The sequence below is a fragment of the Aricia agestis genome, chromosome Z (genome assembly GCF_905147365.1).
Source record: "Aricia agestis chromosome Z, ilAriAges1.1, whole genome shotgun sequence".
Lineage (NCBI taxonomy): Eukaryota > Metazoa > Arthropoda > Insecta > Lepidoptera > Lycaenidae > Aricia > Aricia agestis.
The window spans coordinates 38,900,179-38,923,267 of record NC_056428.1 but is presented as its reverse complement, the minus strand read 5'-3'; the positions used below and the strand labels follow the sequence as shown (position 1 = coordinate 38,923,267).

Sequence of the window (23,089 nt, the reverse complement as noted above, 5' to 3'; positions counted from 1 at the left end):
ACAAAAGCCTGCGGTGGAGATGGTATACAGGGCACAGGCACAAGTGCTTAAGAGCTTAGGTAAGTCTGGAATCAAAGTATTGCATCAATCTTCTTAAAGTATGGAGAACAGGACAGTGGCCAGACGATTGGACAGAATCTCTCGTGACACACTACATAAGAAAGGGTCGACTAAAAAGTGTGAAAATTATCCGACCATCTTACTAATTTCACCCGCCAGGGGTGGATGGTGGATTCTTCTCCATGTTATAAACAACAGATTGGCACACCATATAACCAGACAGATATCCAAAGAGCAGGCGGGATTCGTAAAGGGCAGGGGTACCCGAGAACAAATCCTAAACATCCATCAGCTGATAGAAAAGAGCAGAGAATTTAATGTCCCAATAGTTCTGTATTTTGTGGATTACTAAACGGACGGATTACGGATTAAAATGCTGGAGGTGATGAGAGAGATGGGCGTCCACGATCATCTAATATTTTTGTTACAAATCAAGGGTGCGGTTAGACAATGATCTATCAGAGCCGTTAGTTACAGAACGTGGTGTTAGACGGCTGCATCCTCTCTCCACAGCTGTTCAACCTCGTAGGCGCATATATAATGCGTCGAGTGTTAGAAGATTAGGAGGATGGTATTCAAATTAACGGATACCTTCTCAACAACCTAAGGTTCGCTGACGACACCACGCTTTTTTGTTTGTTGTTCGTCTTATCAAAATGAAGCTACTCACGCAAAATTAGCTTGATAATAATAAAAAAAATTGCTCACAAAAAAAGGTTTCCTGTACTATGATTTGGACTTTAGAGCTAACGGACTTAACCCTTCTTTTTTTGACAGGGGTTTAAAATTCATAGCTTTCTTAAAAATAGTATGTACGCAGCCTTGTCCATTTATTCCACAATGGGATACCTGTTGCGCCTGTCATCCACACTCCCCTCGCCGCCCCAAACTAGCATCATCAACAGACTGACAGACATGTTTACTTCCATCGTATAATGTTTTTGACGTGGGAGAGCCATGCTTCGGCACGAATGGGCCAGCTCGACCGGAGAAATACCACGTCCTCACAGAAAACCGGCGTGAAACAGCGCTTCCGCTGTGTTTCGCCGAGTAAGTGAGTTTACCGGAGGCCCAATCCCCTACCCTTTTCCTTTCCCTACCCTCCCCTATTTCCTTCCGTACCCTCCCCTATTCCCTTAGACATAGCAATCCATACTAAAATTATAAATGCGAAAGTATGTCTGTCTGTTACCTCTTTACGCCTAATATAAACTGCAGAATCGATTTTGCTGAAATTTGGTACGGAGATACTTTGAGTCCCGGGAAATGACATAAGATTCTTTATATTCCGGTAAAATGGAAGTACGGTTCCCGCGCGATAAACGAACTTTGACGCAACGGAGTTGCGGGCGTCTTCTAGTTAAGAGCGGGCTGTCAAATTTTGCAGTGTTTTCTAAGTATTACGATCCCGGAAGACGATTGACTCAAATAAAATTGAGATTTATTTAAGCATTGTACATATTTATCTGATATTTTGCTAACGGAAAACACGATTCACTTATTTTGACTCAATAGTTATATTTTTCGAAATTATGAATCTTTTCTTTTTTCTTTTTTTTTTTTGAAAAAGGCTTTTCAACAAATACCTGTTACACTTACTGAGTTACTATCATTAAATATCTTGCACTACTACAATCACAAACTCTATAAAATAATAGGTAAATGAAATATTAGTATTGTATTTAATGTTTAAGTAATCATCAAAAACATTTTTAGAACTTACCACCTTTACTTTCGTGCTATAATGCGGGAACTATTGTTGCGCGATATTGTTCACTATTAGGTGCAGCGTAAAGCACATTGCCCGGGAGCACGATTCATGGAATCATTGTATCATAATTGGGGGATAGCGTTGTAGGCGGGGCTAGCGTTTTGACAGTAGGCTCTTTAAAGCATATTTTTTTTTTTTTAACTTTCGGTTCACAACAAAAAGTCCATATTTATTGTAGGCATATTATGTATTTTAAGCTGCTACATTAAGACTATAGGAAGAAAAGAGTTCGCGCTAAACGCTATTCGCAAACTCGTCCATATCAATTTTAGAGGGCGGGTGAATAGTTTTATTTGCGGTCAGAGTTGTAAAAATCGTCGTCTTTGAATTTTAAAGCTGCCTTTTACCATTTGATATAATTGGAACATATTATATAACCTATATTTATATCTTAAATATTATTTAGAAACCTATATTATTCAAAACAATCAGTTCATAGAAAAATGCAGAACGTAGAGTAAACATTTCATGCACTACACAAATATTAATTTGTCATTACTCATCGCCCATTCGCCACGTTATAAGTCCCTTTTGGGCTGGCTTAAAACTAAAACATTCAAAATATTTATATGCGATTATGCTACTGGTAGTTTCTACTGTTTCTAGTGTCTACTATGTAGAATAAGAGCAATATTATAATACCTGGTTTGTTTGAACCGTGTCATGAGTTGACTCCTACCCCGGCGGCACTATCTGAAAACAGACTTGGGCTCAAACATTTTCATGCCGATACCACAACATAAATAATATACAGTACACATGCCAACACCACAATAATAATAATACATATACCATAGAACCATGGACGAATTGTATAATTTCTCTATGGTAGAACTTTACATTCGGGTTCACACAAACTTTATTGGATTTCAAATAACTTGAAGTCGTAACTGCAGCGCCACGTCACATGCTTGTGTATAATGATGCTCCCAAACTTACGTTAGAAAATGTTTAGTAATGTTATGGTGCTCCCACACCGCCGTTAAAAAATGTTTGTAAACATTTTCTAACGTAAAAACATTTACTAACAAATGTTGTCAATTGTTACATTTGTTAGAAACTGTTACATGTTATTTAAGTGCTCCTACACTAAATATAGAAAATGTTTACTAATGTTAACTAACATTTTATATAACACTAGCTGTTGCCCGCGACTTCGTCCGCGTGGACTTCAGTTTATAGCGCGCGATGTCAACAAAATTGGTGTCAAAAGCTTTTATAAAAAAACCCTGGTACCCCTTAAATCAATACAGCTGTGCAGTGTGCACACAATAAGTATTTCATTTTTTACCGACTTCCAAAAAGGAGGAGGTTATACGTTCGGCTGTATGTATCTTTTTTTTTTTTTGTATGTTCAACGATAACTCAGCCGTTTGTGTGTGATCCGATTTTCAAAATTCTGTTTGTGTTTTTATATTAAAATTTATATTTTATGCCAAATTTTAAAGCTTATTTAGCCCCCCAATTACACAACTTTACCCATAAACTATTTATCATTGATAGGTTTAAGGTTACGTCACTGCACAGATAAAGTACTGAGTTATTTAATACCGTAGAATAGATATAACAATCGAAAAAAATCGAAACTTAAAAGTGTAAGATGATACCACGTCTTATAGAAAGACTTTTGAGCAAGCGTCAGCGCGATGTAGAAGACGCACGGCGCCATCTATTATGAATTTTTGGAACTAACTTAATTTGAATAAATTTACGCATTTTCACCCCTTTACAACCCTTTTTTCCAGTAAAAAAAGTAGCCTATGTCCTTTCTCAGGCTTTAGACTATCTGTACACAAAATTTCATTACAATCGGTTCGGTAGTTTTGGCGTTTGGCGTGAAAGCGAGACTGACAGACAGACAGACAGACAGACAGAGATACTTTCGCATTTATAATATTAGTATAGATTATGTGCACACTGCACAGCTGTTTTTGGGTATTTTGATTAATTAAGGGCCGCGCTACACCGGAATGGCAGCGGCGAGGCGAGCACTTTCAGCGCTGCCATTCCGGTGTAGCGCGGCCCTAAGAGGGGTACCACTTACCAGGGTTTTAAAAAGTTTTTAAATTTGACACAAATTTTTTTGACACCGCGCGCTATAAACTAAAGTCCACGCGGACGAAGTCGCGGGCGACAGCTAGTTATGAATAAAAACAATATATAATAAAGTAGGTATGATTAGTTCTGTCACAATACTGCAGTAAAAAATAAAACGCCATCTGTTTTCATATATTAGAATTAAAATGTTGATTGCATTGATATATTTTCTGGATGGAATATAGGCCAACACGGTACACTCGAACTCCTTTATTTTAGAGCGCCTTCTGTTGTCAACTTGTCACATATATTAGAAATGCAGTAGGAGTTCTATAAGATAAGATAGATTGATTATTATTATACCAAGTGATAATATTATTAAACATAATATTCTAACGTATTAAAAACTATAAACAAAAACATAATAACTAATAAGTATGATTAGTTCTATGTTACAATGAAGTAAAAAATAAAACGCCATCTGTTGAATCGTATCGAACTAAAATGTTCATTGCATCGATATATTTCTGGATTTTTTATAATAATATTATATTTACATAAAATATATTTAAGATTTTTGAAATATTATTTTAATACACATCCAAGACCCAGGAACATTGAAAACTTTTTGTTCCGCCTGCGGGACTCGAACTCAGGACCCCCGGGATGAGCGCTGGCCACGTGCAATGCGAATTAATTTTCATCGATATTTTCATGGAAATAAGATATTTTCCCACATCAAAATGTAGCCTATGTCCTTTCTGAGACTCTAGAATAACTGTGTACAAAATTTCATTGCAATCGGTTCAGTAGTTTTGGCGTGAAAGCGAGACAGACAGACAGACAGACAGACAGAGATACTTTCACATTTATAATATTAGTATGGATTTAAATCTGGTATTGACTCACTGCATACCCCGTCGTCCTTTAAAAAACGTTTACAAAGAAAAGGTAACACAATATGTTTTATTTTGTTATAATTTGTTTTGCTATAATTTGTTCACTTACGTTTACTAAACATTTTCTAACATGACAACATTTTTAACATTTTTTAACATTTGTGTTTAAATGTTTGCTAACAAATGTTTACTAACGTTTCTAAACATTTTCTAACAGCGGTGTGGGAGCATTTAATCACAAATGTAAAAAAAATGTTAAAAATGTTTTCATGTTAGAAAATGTTTATTAATCGTAAGTTAACAAATGTCAAATTGTAACAAAACAAATGAAAGTAGTAAAGCTGGCTGCAAAGCATTTTTATCATCATCTGCAATTATTATTATAATTTGCATTCGTCTAGTCGCACGCACACAAACACCGTGCCGAAGTCTGGCTACTGGGTGTGTTAGGTTTTTGTCGTTACGGAATGTCTTGATTCGGTAGCCACAATTAAAGCCCGACATAAAAGCTATGCAATAGAAAATACATACATACATACATACCAAACACGTGTACCGCATCGCATCTCAGTGTGTATTTAGTATTTACCACTAGATCCATTTCTGTGTATTTACCCTATCATCTCTTCCGAGAGATTAAAGACTGGAGTTAACGAGCTTAATCGTCGTTAACGAACCCAGTCCGGTGCGTTTTGTCGATGATTAGTGCCATTAAACGTATTCCATTACTAAAGTGTAACACACATCGAATGCCAATAGCCCGATACATTTGGTACCGCGTGTTGTTGTCGTTTCGTCCCTTGAAATTCGCCCCATCGATGCTAATATTATAATTTAAGCTAAAGTGTCTGGCTGTTACCTCTTCATGTTAAAACCGCTGAACCGGTTTAGCTGAAACTTGAAAGGTATGAAGATACTATAAGTTGCAGGAAATTTTAAGTCTCGGAAAAATGGACGGCCCGCACGATTCACGAATTTTTGCACAACGAAGTTGCTAGCGTCATCTATTTATGTATGTCGCAGCCAACTGGTTTAAATAGCCGTTCAATCAAACAGCTAGCCCTTTGACTGAACAACGCCATTCAGTCACACGGCTATATGTCGTTTCGCCGACTTGTTGACTGCAACGTTCAAGAAGGCAAATAAAATCTTTGAATCTTTGACTACAGCTAGATGACGCTTGGCCAACTGGTTTAGGGGGCGAGGCGACTAACCCTAAAGTGTCGATTTTAGAATTAATTTTTATACTTGAAAATAAATCCCGAAATGTTTCATTTTCTAAAACTAGATACTACATTATATTTGCGAGAATTCGATCTGAGCAAAAACACGATATCTTAAATTTTGCTTTATAGAAAAAAATCACAAAGATGCATCTAATTTTCACGAATTTTTCATTTATTGCTATAACCGTGCATTAAACTAAGTTAATATTTCAACACATTGTATAAAATTCTATCATTGAGAGATCGTCCTAGCGGATTTTTAAAATGTTGTATATTTATCGAGTTATTGAGAAAAAACTAATTTGGCGATAAATCCGCGTCGTTCTTTTTCACCTGGCATATGAAAGACGGGCGTGAGTGTGAGGAGAGAAGGACGATGTTTGATTTTTGGGTTAGTCGCCCAGCGCCCTCTTAAAAGGTAAATTAACTATGGCGACCATTAGCTTAGTGTTATTATTACACAAGCATAAATATAACAAGCAGATTAATTGTATTCTAATTTCTAACTCATTTTGAACACAATTGCAATAAATTACCTTGTTTGATGCATTTCATAATCCCGTTATTTCTCCTCGAATATTAATTTAAATTTTGATTCACTCGTATGTGCTCACATAATTTATGTTTCTTTAATAATACTTGTAACGTATATTTATGAAAAATATCGTAATACAAAACACCGGCTAGTTGACGCCATATTGTAAACAAAACGCACCTAGCGTCGCGGTGGTGAGCGCTGAACTAATTCAATCAAACGGCGGCTTTTGAATCAGCTGTAGTGTTGAACGTTTCGAGCGACTTAAATATTCAATTAAAAAGCTAGACGTGTGATTGAATGGCGTTGTTCAGTCAAAGGGCTAGCTGTTTGATTGAACGGCTATTTAAACCAGTTGGCTGCGACATATATACTCTAGTCATATATGTCGCAGCCAACTGGTTTAAATAGCCGTCGCCCAATGGTCGAAAGTAGTGTGTTTTATATTTTGTTAAAAAAATTTATGATAAAAGCATAATTTCAAAACAATATTAGCTCGATGCACTCCTTCCTTTACCATATAAACTAATAACTGTGCAAAATTTCATTCCCCTACGTTTCCGCATTTTTCGTCAAAAGGGATCCAAAGTTTTTCGCTCGCGTATTAATATATTATATAATATGTTGTTTTGCCATATAAAGTATTTCGCCCATATTATTTTATTGAAGTGACTATATAAGTATGGCACCATGGCAACGTCCATCGCTATTCCGTCGCACAAACAATGGTCGCCGTCAGTCTCGAGTTGTAATAATTTACTATTATTTATTCAACAAATGCACTTATTTAATTAATATTCTCAGACCTACTGAATATGCATATAAAATTTGATAAAAATCAGTAAAGCCGTTTCGGAGGAGTACGGTAACTAACATTGTGACACGAGAATTTTATAAACTTATTAAATACTAGCTGTCCCGGCAACGTTGTTTTGCCATATAAAGTAATTTCGACAATATTATTTTATTGAAGTGACTAAATGCCTGGGGCGTCCAGGTTGTATATTATAGTTATTGTCCGTTACATACTTTGTGGGCATCGTAGAGAATACCTGCTGACTACTGTTCTACCGGCAATGCAATAAAACAAACTGATCATAGACTATGTTTAAACATTAAATGTTATGTAAAGAGCAAACGAAACATGTCTTAACCGACTAGAGCCTTCGAGCTGTGAGTCTTGAGGTCCACACGGTAATTTTTTCTCGACTTGGAGTAAAACTATCGAGTAAAACCGTATGTGAGTACTTAGAATAAGAATTTGCCTAAGCCTCGACTATTTTTATACTTACTCAATTATTGTAAATGTTCAAATCGGCCCCACCCCCAATAATTTAGATTCTTTGTAAAGAACTCACGTTTAGCTGGTATTGATTTCATAAGAATGGGGTTGAGTAACTATTACATCTAGAAATATACTAGTTGGGGATTTCATAGAGTGCCTATAAAATAATTAATAATGGCAAATGTTTTATACATTGCCTGCGCGTTTTAGGCATTCCATACATTGCCTAGGCATTGTATACAATGCCGGATTATACACATTGCGGTAACACAATCCTTTGGAGCCATGGAGCGAACAGAATACTTCATATAATTGTTAGTACTATCAAATAACAGACAAATAATATGTAATCAAATAATATTATTGTGAGTTGTGACTTGTGAGTATGACTATAAGTTGATATGTAAGCTATCCTATCTTCTGTGTTAAATCAAATTGATCACGGTGTACGAATCAAATTTTAAATCGGTTCAGTAATTAAGGAGACCACCGCGGACTAACAACGTATTGCGTAATTAAGATTTGTCATAATTTTTTTTTAAAATTACAGTACCTACTCCCAAATTAATAATGCGCATGCAAATCTTCGCTAATTGTTGTAATCACGAAAACACCCGAACCTATGAAACGCAAGAGCCCCAAACAATGCACTTGCGTTTTGCACCTTGTGCAAAGGAAATAGAAGCAAATATTATATAGCCGTCCGCCGTCCGTCAAAAAGTGCTATATTAACTCACCGGGAAGCCGTCGCGACGCGGACGTGGCCAGTGACGTTACCATGGTAACGACCAAGCAACGTCTGGCGCCTCTACGTCGCCGCAAAGCGGCGTTTTTCTTAAAAACAGCGCTTTGCAGCGAGGTCTTCCCACGCTCGGGAAATACGATCGTTGCCGAAAAATTACGAAAATTTCTATGCGCATTATCACTTTGGGAACACTGTACATACAAGGACGGCATAATTATATATGTTGGAAGCGACATTCCATACTCTACACGTTGGACCTATGCGTTGGCTCAATGCGTTGGATATTGTGACAAGAGTCAAGACTCAGCCCACTAAAGCCCGTCACAGACTTGGCTATAATATGTATTAATATTTTTATAGCTAGGCATATTACTATATATTTTCTATACTAATTTTCACGTGACCGCACACTCAGCTATAATATAATATATTTCTGGTAGCTACTATAATATATATTAATATATATTATAGCTAAGTCTGTGACGGGCTTAAATCTCCCTCCCGCGGTTATCACGAGTCACGACGTCGCGCGTCGACGCATTGAAGTGAATTAGGCCTATATTATGTATGTAGACTGAACTACAGTAGTCCCTACTTGGCCAGTAGTTGGAAGCAATATACCTAGTACCATACTCTACACCAGGAATTCCCAAACTTATTTTGTCTACCGCCCACTTTAAGTTTGTTTCACTTTGTTTTAAAAAGCCTCTACACAACACCCCCATTTTTACTGGGTCCCACACCGCCCCCCTTTAAGTCTTCAGCGCCCACAAGGGGGCTACACGTTGGTCCAATTGACTGTTCTGATCTTTAAAACTACGCAACGGATTTTGATGATTCTTTGAGTGTTAGATAGCCCGATAGAATATATAGATAGGAAGGCTATAGGCTATATTGCTACTACTAATAGGAGCGAAGAAATAGAGGAAAATGTGGAAAAAACGGGGAAAATTATTTCAAGGGCTAACCTGAAAGCGCTACTGGTCCGATTTGAAAAATTGTTTCAGTGTTAGATAGCCCATTTATTGAGGATGGGTATAGAGAGGCTATATTTTATCACGCTAAGACTAATAGAAAAATGTGGAAAAAACGGGGGAAATTATTTGAAAGGGCTTTTCTCGCGAACTACTGGAGCAGTTTTTATGTTATTTGGCACAGATAAGCAGACCACGTGACGGATCATAGGCTATCGATTTTAATCATTTTTTCAGTGGCTATATATTTTATATACCCTTGCGGCATGGGGCGGGTCGCTAGTAAACAATAAAATTTTACCTACTCACATCTTGAGGTAAACTGTGAGTAGGTAAAATTGTATTGTTAAACACTTGAGTCCACGGTTTGGTGCAAACAAACTAAAATCGACCCTCCCTGTTTCAAAGTTTTATATCAAAAAAGTTTGCAAGTTCTATGACAAAACCTCTTTTCATGAATATACTAGTGACTTGCCCCCGACTTCGCGGTGTAATAATAAATATACATAATATTATTTATGTAACCTCTAATTAATCTAAATTAATTTTCATTGCTACAGCGGTTTTTGGTGGAACCATTTAAGGGGCCGGGTGCCATCGAAATTCTCATACAATATATACGTAATAATAAAATCATTTTCTCATACGAAAATATTTAACATGTTTGAGTTATTTTTCAGCCTAAAATAGTAATTACCTAGGTTCCTGCGTAAAAATTTACTACAAAATATTTAAGCACGAAAAAAGATTTTTTAGTGTTTAAATATTTTTAGCTAGGGCTAAAAGTTTTTAGCTAGGCAACAGTACTTTAAGTATGATTTTTTGCAAGCAAGTCTATATGACTGATTTTGTAATAAAATAATCTAAAATTTGATAATTGAAAGTTATAACTTTCGATAAGTTAGCAGAACGATGGAGTCACCTATATTGACTTACCTGTTCACATCGGCTTGCCAGGTAGCTATACACAGAAATGAGTAGGCAAGCCTACTGAGGCATTTTCTGTGTGTTAAAAACTAACAGTTAAATAAAATTCATTTGGTTATCAAAACAATGAAAGTGATGAAAAAAAAACTATTAAAGTTAATTTAATTAACAAGATACGCGCTAAACACATAACCCTCCTGGCAGTCGGGTAAAAATAGCTATGAGCACTTTTAGATAGGCAAATAAAATTATAGGCATATTTGTTTATTAATTATATTTGATAAAAAATATGTCTCATCTGGTTATCAGATTGGTGAAGGTTGACCTCCCACGGTCTCCTCTACTATATTAGTATAGATATAGTGATTATAGTTTAACAACAAACAATTTCCTCACTGAACTTTCTCATTATTAAAACAGATAAAGGCATTATTGTTTCTTATCATCAAAACGCCCTGCAGTGCATTTTGATAAGACAATAATAATATTATATTAATATCTAACAGATACTGATAACGAGTTTAAATAAAAATGTTATTTTATTGTGTGACATTACATAATTTGAAGATGATGTAATAATAATAATAATAATAATAATATTTATTTAGTATTTACAATGATGGTGAGATACAATTATTATATTAGAGCTACTTAAACTAAATAAGTACAAATTTAATGATTATAGTATTGCCTGAACTAGGATACCCTGTGTTTCAGGCTAAAATTAGTGCTACAATAATTATTACGATACAAACTATAGCTATGCCTAAAAGTTACAAATTAAATTAAGTAGTTACACTAACTATAATTATTATAGTTTTAAATTACCTATACTAATATCAATTTATTATTACACAATATTATACTTACTTAATCTTATTCTAATGTTCATTTATTGCAAAACCACTAGAAGTTTTTCTGTTTCCTCATAAGACATATTTTGAAGAAATTATTTTAGGTTTAATTTACAATTAAAATATGTAACAGAATATATATTTAACAGGGCATTTATTCTTTTATAAAGAAGAGGACCTAAAAATATGTAGTACTTATCAGCAAAAGCATGTTTTGTATTTATTTCTAGTGGACAAACGATATCTTTCCGCCTTTTGTTGATGGAATCCGGGTAGAAGGGTAGAGATATGTGTTGCTTTAGTACTACGTTTAGGATGAAAAGCTGACGAACTGTTAGTACTTCAAATGACGTATAAAGCTGGTTAGTAGGGAAAAGAAAAGATCGAAAGTTACATATTTTGATTATTGCCCTTTGTGCTCTTTCAACAGTTAGTAACAGCGTTTTTCCTACTCCTCCCCAAGATGTAATACAATAAGTTAGTATCGATTGACATAAAGCAAAATACACCTGCTTGATTAAATGTTGGTCTAGTATATGACGAAGTTTCTTGAAAAGAAACATCAACTTACGAACTTTCTCACATAGTTTATCTACATGAGGCCTAAAAGACAGATTTTCATCTATTATTATACCTAGATACTGTATATTGTTGATCCCATCAATACTAGGACATGTGCATGCCATATTAGAGAATGTTGTGCAAAGATGTGCATATAGTGGCTGGTTAGTAATTGCTGTGGTGGATTTACACATCGAAAACTTTATGTATTTAGTCTTTTCGGCGTTTAATGTTAATAAATGAGTCGATAGCCAATTATTTACGATATTAAAACCTTGCTGTGCATACTCGAAAACTTCGCGATATGTGCTAGCAGAAAAAACAAGTGCTGTGTCATCAGCGTATGATATGATTATGCCACGGTCTAATTTTAGTTGACACAGATCATTTATGTATATTAAGAACAGTGTTGGGCCTAAAATACTTCCTTGTGGAACACCATAATTAGTATTATTTTCAAATGAGCTATATACACTGTCAACCTTGACACATTGAGTGCGGTTCTCTAGGTAGCTTCTAAATAATTTAAATTGTGTGCCCCTTATTCCCAAGGATTCGAGTTTGTGTAATAGGATTTTTGTAGATACTGTATCAAAAGCTTTTGCAAGGTCAAGGAAGATTCCAATTACGTGATTACCTTTATCAACTTCTCGGGCTATATGATTTGTCAAATTATGTACGGCGTCAGCTGTTGAAAGTTTCGATCTAAATCAAAATTGGTTATTTGATAATGCTGATATATGTTCTAAGTAATTGACCAGCCTGTTGTTAATGATTTTTTCTAATACCTTTGACAATGATGGTAAGATTGAGATAGGGCGGTAATTTGAGACTTCCTGTTTGTCACCGGATTTATAAATCGGTACTACGACTGCCTTTTTTAGACATTTAGGAAAATGACCTTGAGATAAGCATTTTTGAAAGATATGGGTTAAGTGTGGAACCAGAATATGTCTAAATTTTTTCAAAATTGTACACGAGATACTATCCCATCCAACTGCGCAGTCGTCCCGTAGGCTTTCAATAATTCTACCTACCTCGGATTCATCGGTGTCTATTAATGGAGAAAGACATTGCGTTAGATCTATTAGTTAAAGCGGCATATGGTCGACCGTGCAATTGGTTTTGTGATTTATGTGCTAAGTGCGCCCCAATATTTACAAAATAATTATTTACAATGTTTAGAGATGCCAATTCTGAAGATTGATTTTTTAGCAAAACTGAGGATGATTCGTGATGCTTTTTGGTGTATGTTATGTCCTTGATATGTTTCCAAATTTTTCTGCTGTTATTTCTAGCACGTTCCAAAATGTTTTTATCGTAATTATTTTTTACTCGTCTTAGCAAGTCATTGCAAAAGTTACGATACCGTTTGTATGTGGTTTGCAATATGGCATTGTGTGGACTTTCTCTAGATTTCATATGTAATTTATCCCTATGTCTTATGCAGCGCAGAAGACCGGGAGTAATCCATGGCTTGAGATTTAATTTTTTACTGCTAGTGCGATAGAGCCTTGTATTTTTCTGGATTGCATTTTGTAGATTTTGTATTACGTATGACATACAAAAATCAGTGTCTGCATTATTGTAAATCGGTGCAAAGTCGATTTTGCATAAATCTTCCTCGAGTTTGTTTTTGTTTAACTTAGACATTAATTGACAATTTTGTTTGTGACTACGCATGCGACAATTTAACGTTAGTAGGACAGCGTTATGATCTGTTATTGTTGGGTTTAAAATTAGTGTTAGCGGTTGATAATTTGATTTAAGCATTACGTGATCTAAGCAGGATCCACTTCGATGAGTGGGGAGCGTATGAGCAGGGAGTAGGCCGTGATAAGCACATAAGTTGAGGTAGTCCTGAGCACTGCTGTCATTGCTTCCTGGAAGAATGTTAATATTAATATCTCCAATCAAAATTATATTCTTAAAATGTGATAGATTTGTGAGGTGTTCATTTAATTTATTCATAAAATTAGATATATATCTAAAAGAAGGTGATCTGTACGTCCCTAGGACTGCATATTCAGTTCCTATTTTCAGTAATAGTGTACTACAGTCCTGGAAAGCTAACTCATCGACGGTAGCATTAAGCTGTTTATTAACGTACATTACAACTCCATCATTTTGATTGTAGTTGTTTTGAGTCATATACACATTGTAACCCGCTAACATTGGTACATTATATTGCTTAGCTAGCTAACATTCGGTAAGAACAACTACATCATACTCGTAGTGTATGTCTAGTCTGTGGAGAAAAAGGTTAAGTTCATCAAAATTCTTGTAGATACTGCGAATATTTTGTGTTAAAATATTAAGTGGATTTGTAATGTCGGAAAGATAACGTTTGCAATTTTCTACTTCACATATTTTTGATTCAGCAACATACATAGTATCTATTTCTTGTATAATATTATTCATCATTATAAATTATAAAAAAATTAAAAATAAAGTTATCACTAAAATAAATTAAAAGGAAAAAAACTAAGAGTTAGTAAAGGATTACTAGTAAGGTCGATGAAAAACCTGTAATGTGGCGCTCTTAGGCGCCTTCATAGTCCACCGAGTTTATATACCTTTTCTCGGCTATTGTTTTGGCGGGGCATTCAGCAGCACCGGTAGTATGATTGCTAGGTTTTTTAAAGCGCATGCATGTTGCGCACCTTCCATCTACTTCTTTCTTTGGACAGTCTTTTATGGTGTGCCCTAGCTCACCACAGTGGCTGCACGTGCAGTTCGTTTCGTCTTCGCAGCATGGCCATACTGCTGGCACTTAAAGCATCTTGTTACTATCGTAAAATCCTTTACAGGGCAAGACGACCAGTTTACAAAAATGCGACCATTGGAGATGAGGACTCTGCGAATAGCTGCTGGTACTTCGAATATAAAGTTACAGGTTTCTGCGTCTTTTTTGCCAGACTTGTGGCTTAATTTACTGGAATTCAGAAAAGATTGAATATCCAGGTCCTTCAATTTTTCGGCAAGATTTTGGTTATACATGCACGTCAGTACTTCTCTTTTTCTCATCAACAGTCAGGCCTGCATCACTGATGTACGGAGATTGCTTAATTTTTTCTATATCCTCCTTTGATTCAGTGCTTATTACAACACCACCGTTCCTTGTCTTTCGTAGGGCACGCACGTGGAGTTTAAGCTCTTCTGGCCGAATAATTTGCTGCACCAGGCATTTTGTATCGTCGCTAGTTTTTTGTTTGTCGGTAGGGTATATGGCTACAGAGCTTAAGTTAGAGGGCTGGATGGGCTGGGCTCTTTTAACCATATCCGCAAAAGAATGTCCTGTGGTTGCTTTAGGCGATTCTTTCAATATACTTTTAACGTCGGCCCTAATGTCCTGCAGTTCTCGCTCCAGATTTGGCTGGTCGTGGAGAACGCGGTTAGTTAATTGGGCTTGGATAGCCTTCTGCTTGACTGATTGATAAAGTAAAGCCATTTGTCCAGCGCCGTGGTTTACTTTTCTGCACAATGAGTTGACACGAAGCTTTTGGTCCGAGTTCAATTTACCTTCGGAGGCAATAGTGCATATGTCACTAAGGGCTTGTCCTATGCTGTCTAACCATTGCTGAACATCTGGCGTGCTGATGATGTCGGTCGTCTCCATCCCTGTACTGCGAGGTGGAACTGAAGGTCCGGGTGTCGGTGGTGGAGTTCTTGCCGTTCTGCCGCTACGCCCAAAGGGACTCTCCGCCATTTTATTTGGGTTCTATTAATTCACTATTTAATCTACTCAGACATTATTTCAAACATGTATGTCACAAGCACTAATCGAGGTCACTTATCAGCACATTATAGTTTGTATATTTTTCTAAATTGTTTTAATTAAAATCACGACACGTCCGTTCTCAATCGAAATTCAATATAATGGATAATGTTACTATGTTGTAATATTGTAATATTTTATAATGAGACACATTATATGTCAATTGTTAATTTAAATATAATGGATAATGTTACTATGTTGAGTTTATAGTTTGTTTAATAAAATAAAATAATTAATTCATGTAATATTTTTTAAAAATAAGTGTACATTATATTATACTTTGTACCTTAAGAATTGTTATGACTAGAGATCTCCCAATGGTCGAAATTCGACCTGAGTTTCAATGACATTTGGACTACTACCTATATTTTGTAAAAAATATTGTTTATCTTTTTTTTTTCAACTCTTGTCTCTGGGACTTAGCTGATCTCAGACTGGCCGTGGAAGCATTGTCTAATAGTATCTTAGATTCAATAAAAAAACTATAATCCATTTTCAATTTGTCAACTTGTTGTCAACAGACTTCAACCATAAATAAAAGAGTATAATTCTTATGTATAGGCTTGTCACTCAAAAATCTGTCATTTCTCATGTGTGTGTGTTGTAGTGTGTGTAATGTTTTATTTGTTAAAAAAATGTATGATAAAAGCATAATTTCAAAATAATATTAGTTCGATGCACTCCTTCACGATATAAACTATAACTGTGCAAAATTTCATGAACCTACGTTTCCCCATTTTTCGTAAAAAGGGTTACAAAGTTTTTCGTTCGCGTATTAATATTATGATAATTTGCAAGAATTCCTTGTTCAACATAAATTAATTTAAAAAGTTAACAAAACCTGGATTTTACATGGTGCTAACGAAGAATAATATGTTAAACAATTTACTCTCATGCCCATAGATAGATCATAGATTAGGTGATCAACCTACATTTGCTTAACCTTATATGAAATAACATTTTAGATTTTCAAAAATACAAAGTACAAATCCTACAACCTAGTTTCAAAGCTGGCTTTAAAATAATACTTCCTAAGCTGCCATTGCAATCTACCATTCGGAAGTCTCACTTTAATCTAATATGCAAATCATTGGCTTAATATCTATACTAATATTATAATTATTGGGAAGAGTTTGTTTGTTTGTTTGTTTGAACACGCTAATCTCAGGAACTACTGGTCCTATTTGAAAAATTCTTTTACTGTTGGATAGCCCATTTATCGAGGAAGGCTATAGGCTATATTTTATCATGCTTAGTATAATAGGAGCGAAGAAATAGAGGAAAATGTGGAAAAAACGGGGGGAAACAATTTAAAGGGCCTATTTGAAGGCGCTAATTTCAGGAACTACTTATCCAATTTGAAAAATTCTTTCAATGTTACATAGCCCATTCATTGAGGTAGGTTGTAGGCTATATTTTATAACGCTAAGACGAATAGGAGCAAAGAAATAGAGGAAAATGTGGAAAAAACGGGGGAAATTATATGAGAGGGCTTATTTGAACGCGCTAATCTCAGGAACTACTTATCCGATTTGAAAAATTCTTTCAATGTTATATAGCCCATTTATTGAGGTATAAGCTATATTTTATCACGCTCAGACTAATAGGAACTAAGCAATAGAGAAAAATGTGGAAAAAACGGGGGAAATTATATGAAAGGGCTTATTTGAACGCGCTAATCTCAGGTCCGTCAACCGGTCAACTACTGGTCCGATTTAAAAAAATCTTTCAGTGTTAGATAGCCCATTTATCGAGGAAGGCTATAGGCTATATTTTATCACGCTAAGACTAATAAGAGCGAAGAAATAGATGAAAATGTGGAAAAAACGGGGGAAATTATATGGAATTGCTTATTATCTTATGAACTACTGGAGCAATTTTTATGTTATTTGGCAAACATGAAGAATAGACCACGTGAAGGGACATAGGCTATTTTTTGCTGCAAATTGTATGGTTGTGTGAAATTCCTAAATCACGCAAGCGAAGCCGCGCGGAACATCTATATATAATAAAATCGTAGGAAAGTCAATTCTGTATATTGAATATTTTTGTACCATAAATAATACTTGGGATGCGATCTACTATGCTAACGCGGACGAAGTCGCGGGCAATAGCTAGTACTCAGATAATTTCATAAAAAAGAGAACTTGCCCACAACTTTGTCTGAGAAAATAATCATAATGGTATTAATAGAATATTAAAATTATTGACTATTGGTAAGAATTAGAAACTTTGGTAAAGTTAAATTGAGATGTAGATGAAAGTTAAAACTGTTTATTGAAATTATGTGCACTGTTTAGTTGATTTTGACTCTAACACTTTTGTATCTAAAACTTTTATACCTTGTTAGTTGAAAATAGCAAGTAAATAATTTGCTAAGCCCCATAGCTGAATTATTATATTATAATAATAATATCTATGGACGCTTCACACCACGTCAGTCTGGCCCCTTGCTAAGTACCTGAAGGACTTGTCTTACAGGTACCAGACAACGGAAATATATTTTATACTTTTATACTACACACATATTATTTAAGATTTTTATTATATCATACACATATTAAATACACATCCAGACCCATTGGGAACATTGAAAACTTTTTGTTCCGTCGGCGGGATTCGAACCCGCGACTCCCGGCTTGAGCTGCCACACACTCAACCGATTGAGGCACAGAGGTCATCCATATTATTTTTACAACACTGTTGGAGCAATGGTGTTAAATTAATAGCTGAAATTGTCATTTACTTTAAATCTATGCTCGTCACATCAGCAACAATCGCTGACTATTAAAAAAAAATTCCACTACCTTGGCCAATCATTGAATATGTTCAATGTGTAAGCAATCTGCAATTTTGATGTTTTAGAGTATGTTGTTTGAAGAATGTTATGTATTATTACAGAAGTAAATGATCTAGATAATAGTCTGCAGAACCTAAAGAGATACACAAGTTCACATGTCACAGAGCATGCATAACCAAATTGACATTCAAGAAAAAGTTTTAATACTTACTGATTTGGATCACCGTCGCTTCTTTTCGGTTGGGGATCATCCATCCCGCGTATATAACCATGGAAACTTCAAGAACGTACAATGTACGTTTTAAATGTGACTATACGAATTATTCAATGTTGTTTTTGTAGTTAGAAGTCCTTATATGATATGGCTGAGCGATAATTATCAACGTCTTAACACACAATTGTCTTACATTAGTTAAAACAACAATAAAAACAAGTCTTGTGTAATTTTTGAACCAAAATTCTTGTAAACAGTTTCACACTTTACTTCATCACTTTAGTCAATTCTATGACTATTCTTTCCACGGGTTTAAATTAAACTTGTTTCATACATTTATCTGTGTCTTTTTATTAATAATAATATAATTATAATAAAGCAATTCAATTTTTTAACCTTGAATCCAGATTCCAGAGCAATTATAGGCAATAGCAATATTTTGACACCTGACAATTGTTTTTTTTTTTCTTATAATGGCACTTCGGCTATAAGCCTATAACCGGGGCCAGTGTCGAGTATAATATTATGGCGGGAAAACAATATTCTTTATTACAATTTTTTCTATATTATCGTCAGGCCCAATGAATAAGGAAACAGATGGAGGCGACATAACTACAAAAAAGTGTGGCCGGCGCCATATTGCCAAGAACTAAACATGGCGGTCTATAGTGATGGGACACTCGGTTGATATTTGTCGAGGACATCGATAAACTAACATATTATAAGTGAGCGTCCTGTTATGTTATATATTATATTGATATCAAAAATGATTTTTTTATATTATATAAAAAAAATTCAATTTTGCCTATTTTGTCTCTATGTATAAGTATATAGTACATAGAGACAAAATAGGCAAATATAGTTTTTTTTATATAGGAGCCTCCTTAATTTTAATAAAACTATTTAATTTATTTTAAGTTTATTAATTATTATTTAAGTTGCCATTATTGATATCGGGCAAAAATTACCAAAAAATCGGACAAATACTAGGTGTACTCGCGCACGAAGTGTTTACAGTTTATTTTAATTTTACCATCAATTATTATTATTATTAAAGTATGTATAGAACTGAGTATTTTGTGAACATTCGATATCGAATGAGAAATAGAGAAATATCAATATCGAGACCGATATTGATATTTTTTCAAATATCGATGTATCGATATATCGATATTTCCTTTCAATTTCGACATCCCTATAATACGACACTTTGACAGTTTATGTACCTCGGAGAACCGGAACATAAAATGACGGACCGGCCACAGTATTTTGATTTGGTAGAGACCATTATGCCGAGTCCACTTATAAAAGTCAATGGTCAGGCCAGTCAGGTCTAAAGGCCCGTATTCACTTTCATTAGTAGTAAGTGCAAGTTATTAGGGCAGGTCATTAGTGATTAGGAGAAAGTAAGTGTGGACAGCAACAGATCAGTGCAAGTGATTAGTCGGCTGCGTAGTAACGTGATTAAAAGCGTGTTCTATTTCTTGCAAGTGCAAGTGCGAGTACTCACGTCCCGCGCGCCCTTCCTCCCTTCACTCGCAGCGTGCCTGCCAGCTATGAAATTGAGCTTTATTTTTTCTCAAAGATCAGGTAGACCTTTAGATAAACAAAAAAATAAACATTCGAATCCCAACACCGTGCTGTCCCAAGCAAGATTCACCGCTAGCTCGTACTTCTACTTTGGAGTTAAAATCTCCCATGACAACATTGAAGTGGGTCTTAGGGGTGGTATTTAAGACCTTGGAGATGTCTTCGTACATGGTCTCCACTTCGTCATCGGAATGTGTCGAGGTTGGTGCGTACACTTGTACTATCTTGAGAGAATACCTATCGGTGAGTCTCAAAACAAGGTACGCTACCCTCTCCGATACACTCGAGATCTCGACAACGTTGTCAACGAGAGATTTGTTGACGAGGAATCCCACGCCGCCCCGGGATGTATGATCTCCCTCTCGGAAGTAGAAAAGGTGACCCGATGGCAGAGTCATGGTGTCTTCCCCTTGTCTTCGGACCTCGCACAACCCTAATACGTGCCAACGGATTTTTTCCAATTCTACCTCCAGTTCGACTAGGTGGTCTTCGAGTCTAAGCGTTCGTCCGTTGTACGTCGCCAGGTCCAGTTGGTGGTAGCGATCCGTAGCCCGGAGATTCTTAGCACCCCTCGCAGTGCCGTTACCATGGCCGCTACCGTGGCCAGGAATTTACCGCTACCGGGAACTAGGGGCCATCTTTTTCTGGTGCGTTTCATAAGAGGCATTTGCTCATAATTGCCACGCGGAGCACGCGGATTGGCAATCTGACAGGGGCCAATGAATCAAACCATCAATGCTGCAGCCCATTGATGACCATGGATTTCTTCACTGACCCTATCGTTGATGGTTTTACCGCCATCCTTCGGTTGACTAACTGCGCTTGATGTTAGATCTATCCCACACTAATTATTGTGAGACAGAACTACCATCAGGCGGGCGGTGGGGTCGTCACATCCCTACGCCTACTACTAAAACGATAACATAGGAAAGTAAAATGTATGGAAATATGATATGAAGACGCCTTTAAATTGCCGTTGACGATAACTTTTTAACGTGCACGTTAGAGGACATCACGACGTCAGACACTTCAAAAGGGCATTTAACGTACCCAACGTTTTGTCGTGGAAGCCGGCGTCCACGATAACGCGACGTCCAGAATTATAAAAGCGCACATTATCAAACGCAAATCTTTTAGTAATTAGAAAATTTAAAAAAACCCCCGCCAAAACAACTTTAAAAAGTAATGAAATAATATTTACTGCCTTTAAGTTCAAATGATTCCTAACTTGTGTAAAGTAATAATTATTTTAGTCCATAATTGTTGTCACGATGTGTCGGGGGACCGCCAAGTACCTAAACTACAATCTACAACCGCCAAGTCGCTGATTACCTATCTCGATTCAGATCGCTGTGAATTGATCCTTAAACTTGTTAAGTGAAATTAAACATGTACATTGGCGGTCCCACGACACACCTTGACAAAAATTATGGACTAAAATAATTATTACTTTACACAAGTTAGGAATCATTTGAACTTAAAAGCAGTAAATATTATTTCATTACTTTTTAAAGTTGTTTTGGCGGGGGTTTTTTTAAATTTCCTAATTTAATTTTATTTCATACTTTTTAAACTTGTGTTGGTTATAGTGCAGAATAATTCCTATCAACAGAATCATATTCTCATGATTACCATCTACCAATGTCCTTTTCGATGAGGCCGTTAAAATGAGCCCAAACATGCTGCAGCACCAGGTCAACTTTCCATTATTATGTGTATACATACGTTTTTTGTATATTCACAAATATCACGAACTATAAAACCCATCAAACGACTACAAGTTGCTAACGGCCTTTCATGAACCAGATAAACCCTGATTGTCCAGGACTGAGCAGGCTGATGATGATGAATTATTGCTAAGAACACTCTCGATCATGTCAGCTCAAACAAAAAAAACTAGATCAAAATCGGTCCACCCGTTTGGATGCTACGATGCCACGGACAGATACACACACACAGACAAACAGACAGACAGACAGACACGTCAAACTTATAACACCCCTCTTTTTTGTCGGGGGTTAATAAAACCGTTTTGTTGGTTATAAAATTCTTTTATAACTAACAAAACGTGAAGTCAAAATTTAGGACCTAGTTGAAAATCACAGTGCACACTTGCTTAGGCCAGCTCCTTTCGATTTTCGAATAAGACGTTTCATGCTCAAGTGCAATCTCGTCAAACTCGCGAGATCTCGCCTTTTTTTCGTCCGAGATCAATCTCGCTAAAAAAGGCCAAGAGTCGAGATATCGCGAGAACGAGATTGCATTCCCTAGCCGCAACGCCGTCGCCGGTCGGTGCGGGCTGCGGCGTTACAGTACATCATCTAACGTCGTTTCAGTTCGGGAGAATTTGGAAAGGTGTTTGTGTGCGTGCGACTAGACGTATGTAAATAAACATAATTGCACAATTAGTTGATAAAAATTATAAACAATAGCTTTACAACGAGCAGCGGCAGTCTCCGAGTGCCACACGTATTTCTTTTACTCTAGGCTCGTTCATCTCACTCTGTTCACTTCTATTTGTTAAGGGAATGAGGTGTTCCGAAAACTTTTTGTGTTCAATGTACAGCTAGAAATTTGAAAATGTTCGGATATACGCCATAAATTAATTTGCGTGTACGGGGGTGCTCTGTTCCCAATTTCCATTCCTTCTGTCGATCTTCCTGGGATGTTGCCTACTTTTTGTTCTTATAAACATACCCCCTACTAATACTAATAAACGTTGTATAAGCTTTGAATAGTTATACACAAAGTTATACAGTGTTTTATTCCTGTCACACAAGTGACATTTTTAATTGGATTGAAAAAGACAAAACACTGTATAACTATTCAAAGC

General features: G+C 36.0%; 2 protein-coding genes across 3 annotated transcripts in view; both read right to left on the bottom strand.

The window, feature by feature from the left end:
- Positions 1 to 18,966, bottom strand: part of LOC121738514 (protein cycle) — a 125,570-nt gene extending 106,604 nt beyond the window's left edge. Inside the window, exons 1-2 of one of the 2 annotated variants that reach the window (XM_042130630.1) lie at positions 18,664 to 18,966; positions 2,474 to 2,524 (exon numbers count right to left, since the gene is read on the bottom strand). In XM_042130630.1, coding sequence (XP_041986564.1) covers positions 2,474 to 2,496 — 23 coding nt within the window. In that variant the 5' untranslated portion in view covers positions 2,497 to 2,524; positions 18,664 to 18,966. The remainder of the gene's footprint in view (positions 1 to 2,473; positions 2,525 to 18,663) is intronic. The other variant, XM_042130629.1, reaches the window with a different exon arrangement.
- Positions 11,247 to 23,089, bottom strand: part of LOC121738515 (G-protein-signaling modulator 2) — a 75,663-nt gene continuing 63,820 nt past the window's right edge. The window contains exons 11-12 of the transcript XR_006037298.1: positions 18,963 to 18,966; positions 11,247 to 11,257 (exon numbers count right to left, since the gene is read on the bottom strand). The gene's annotated coding sequence lies outside the window, so the exon portion shown is untranslated. The remainder of the gene's footprint in view (positions 11,258 to 18,962; positions 18,967 to 23,089) is intronic.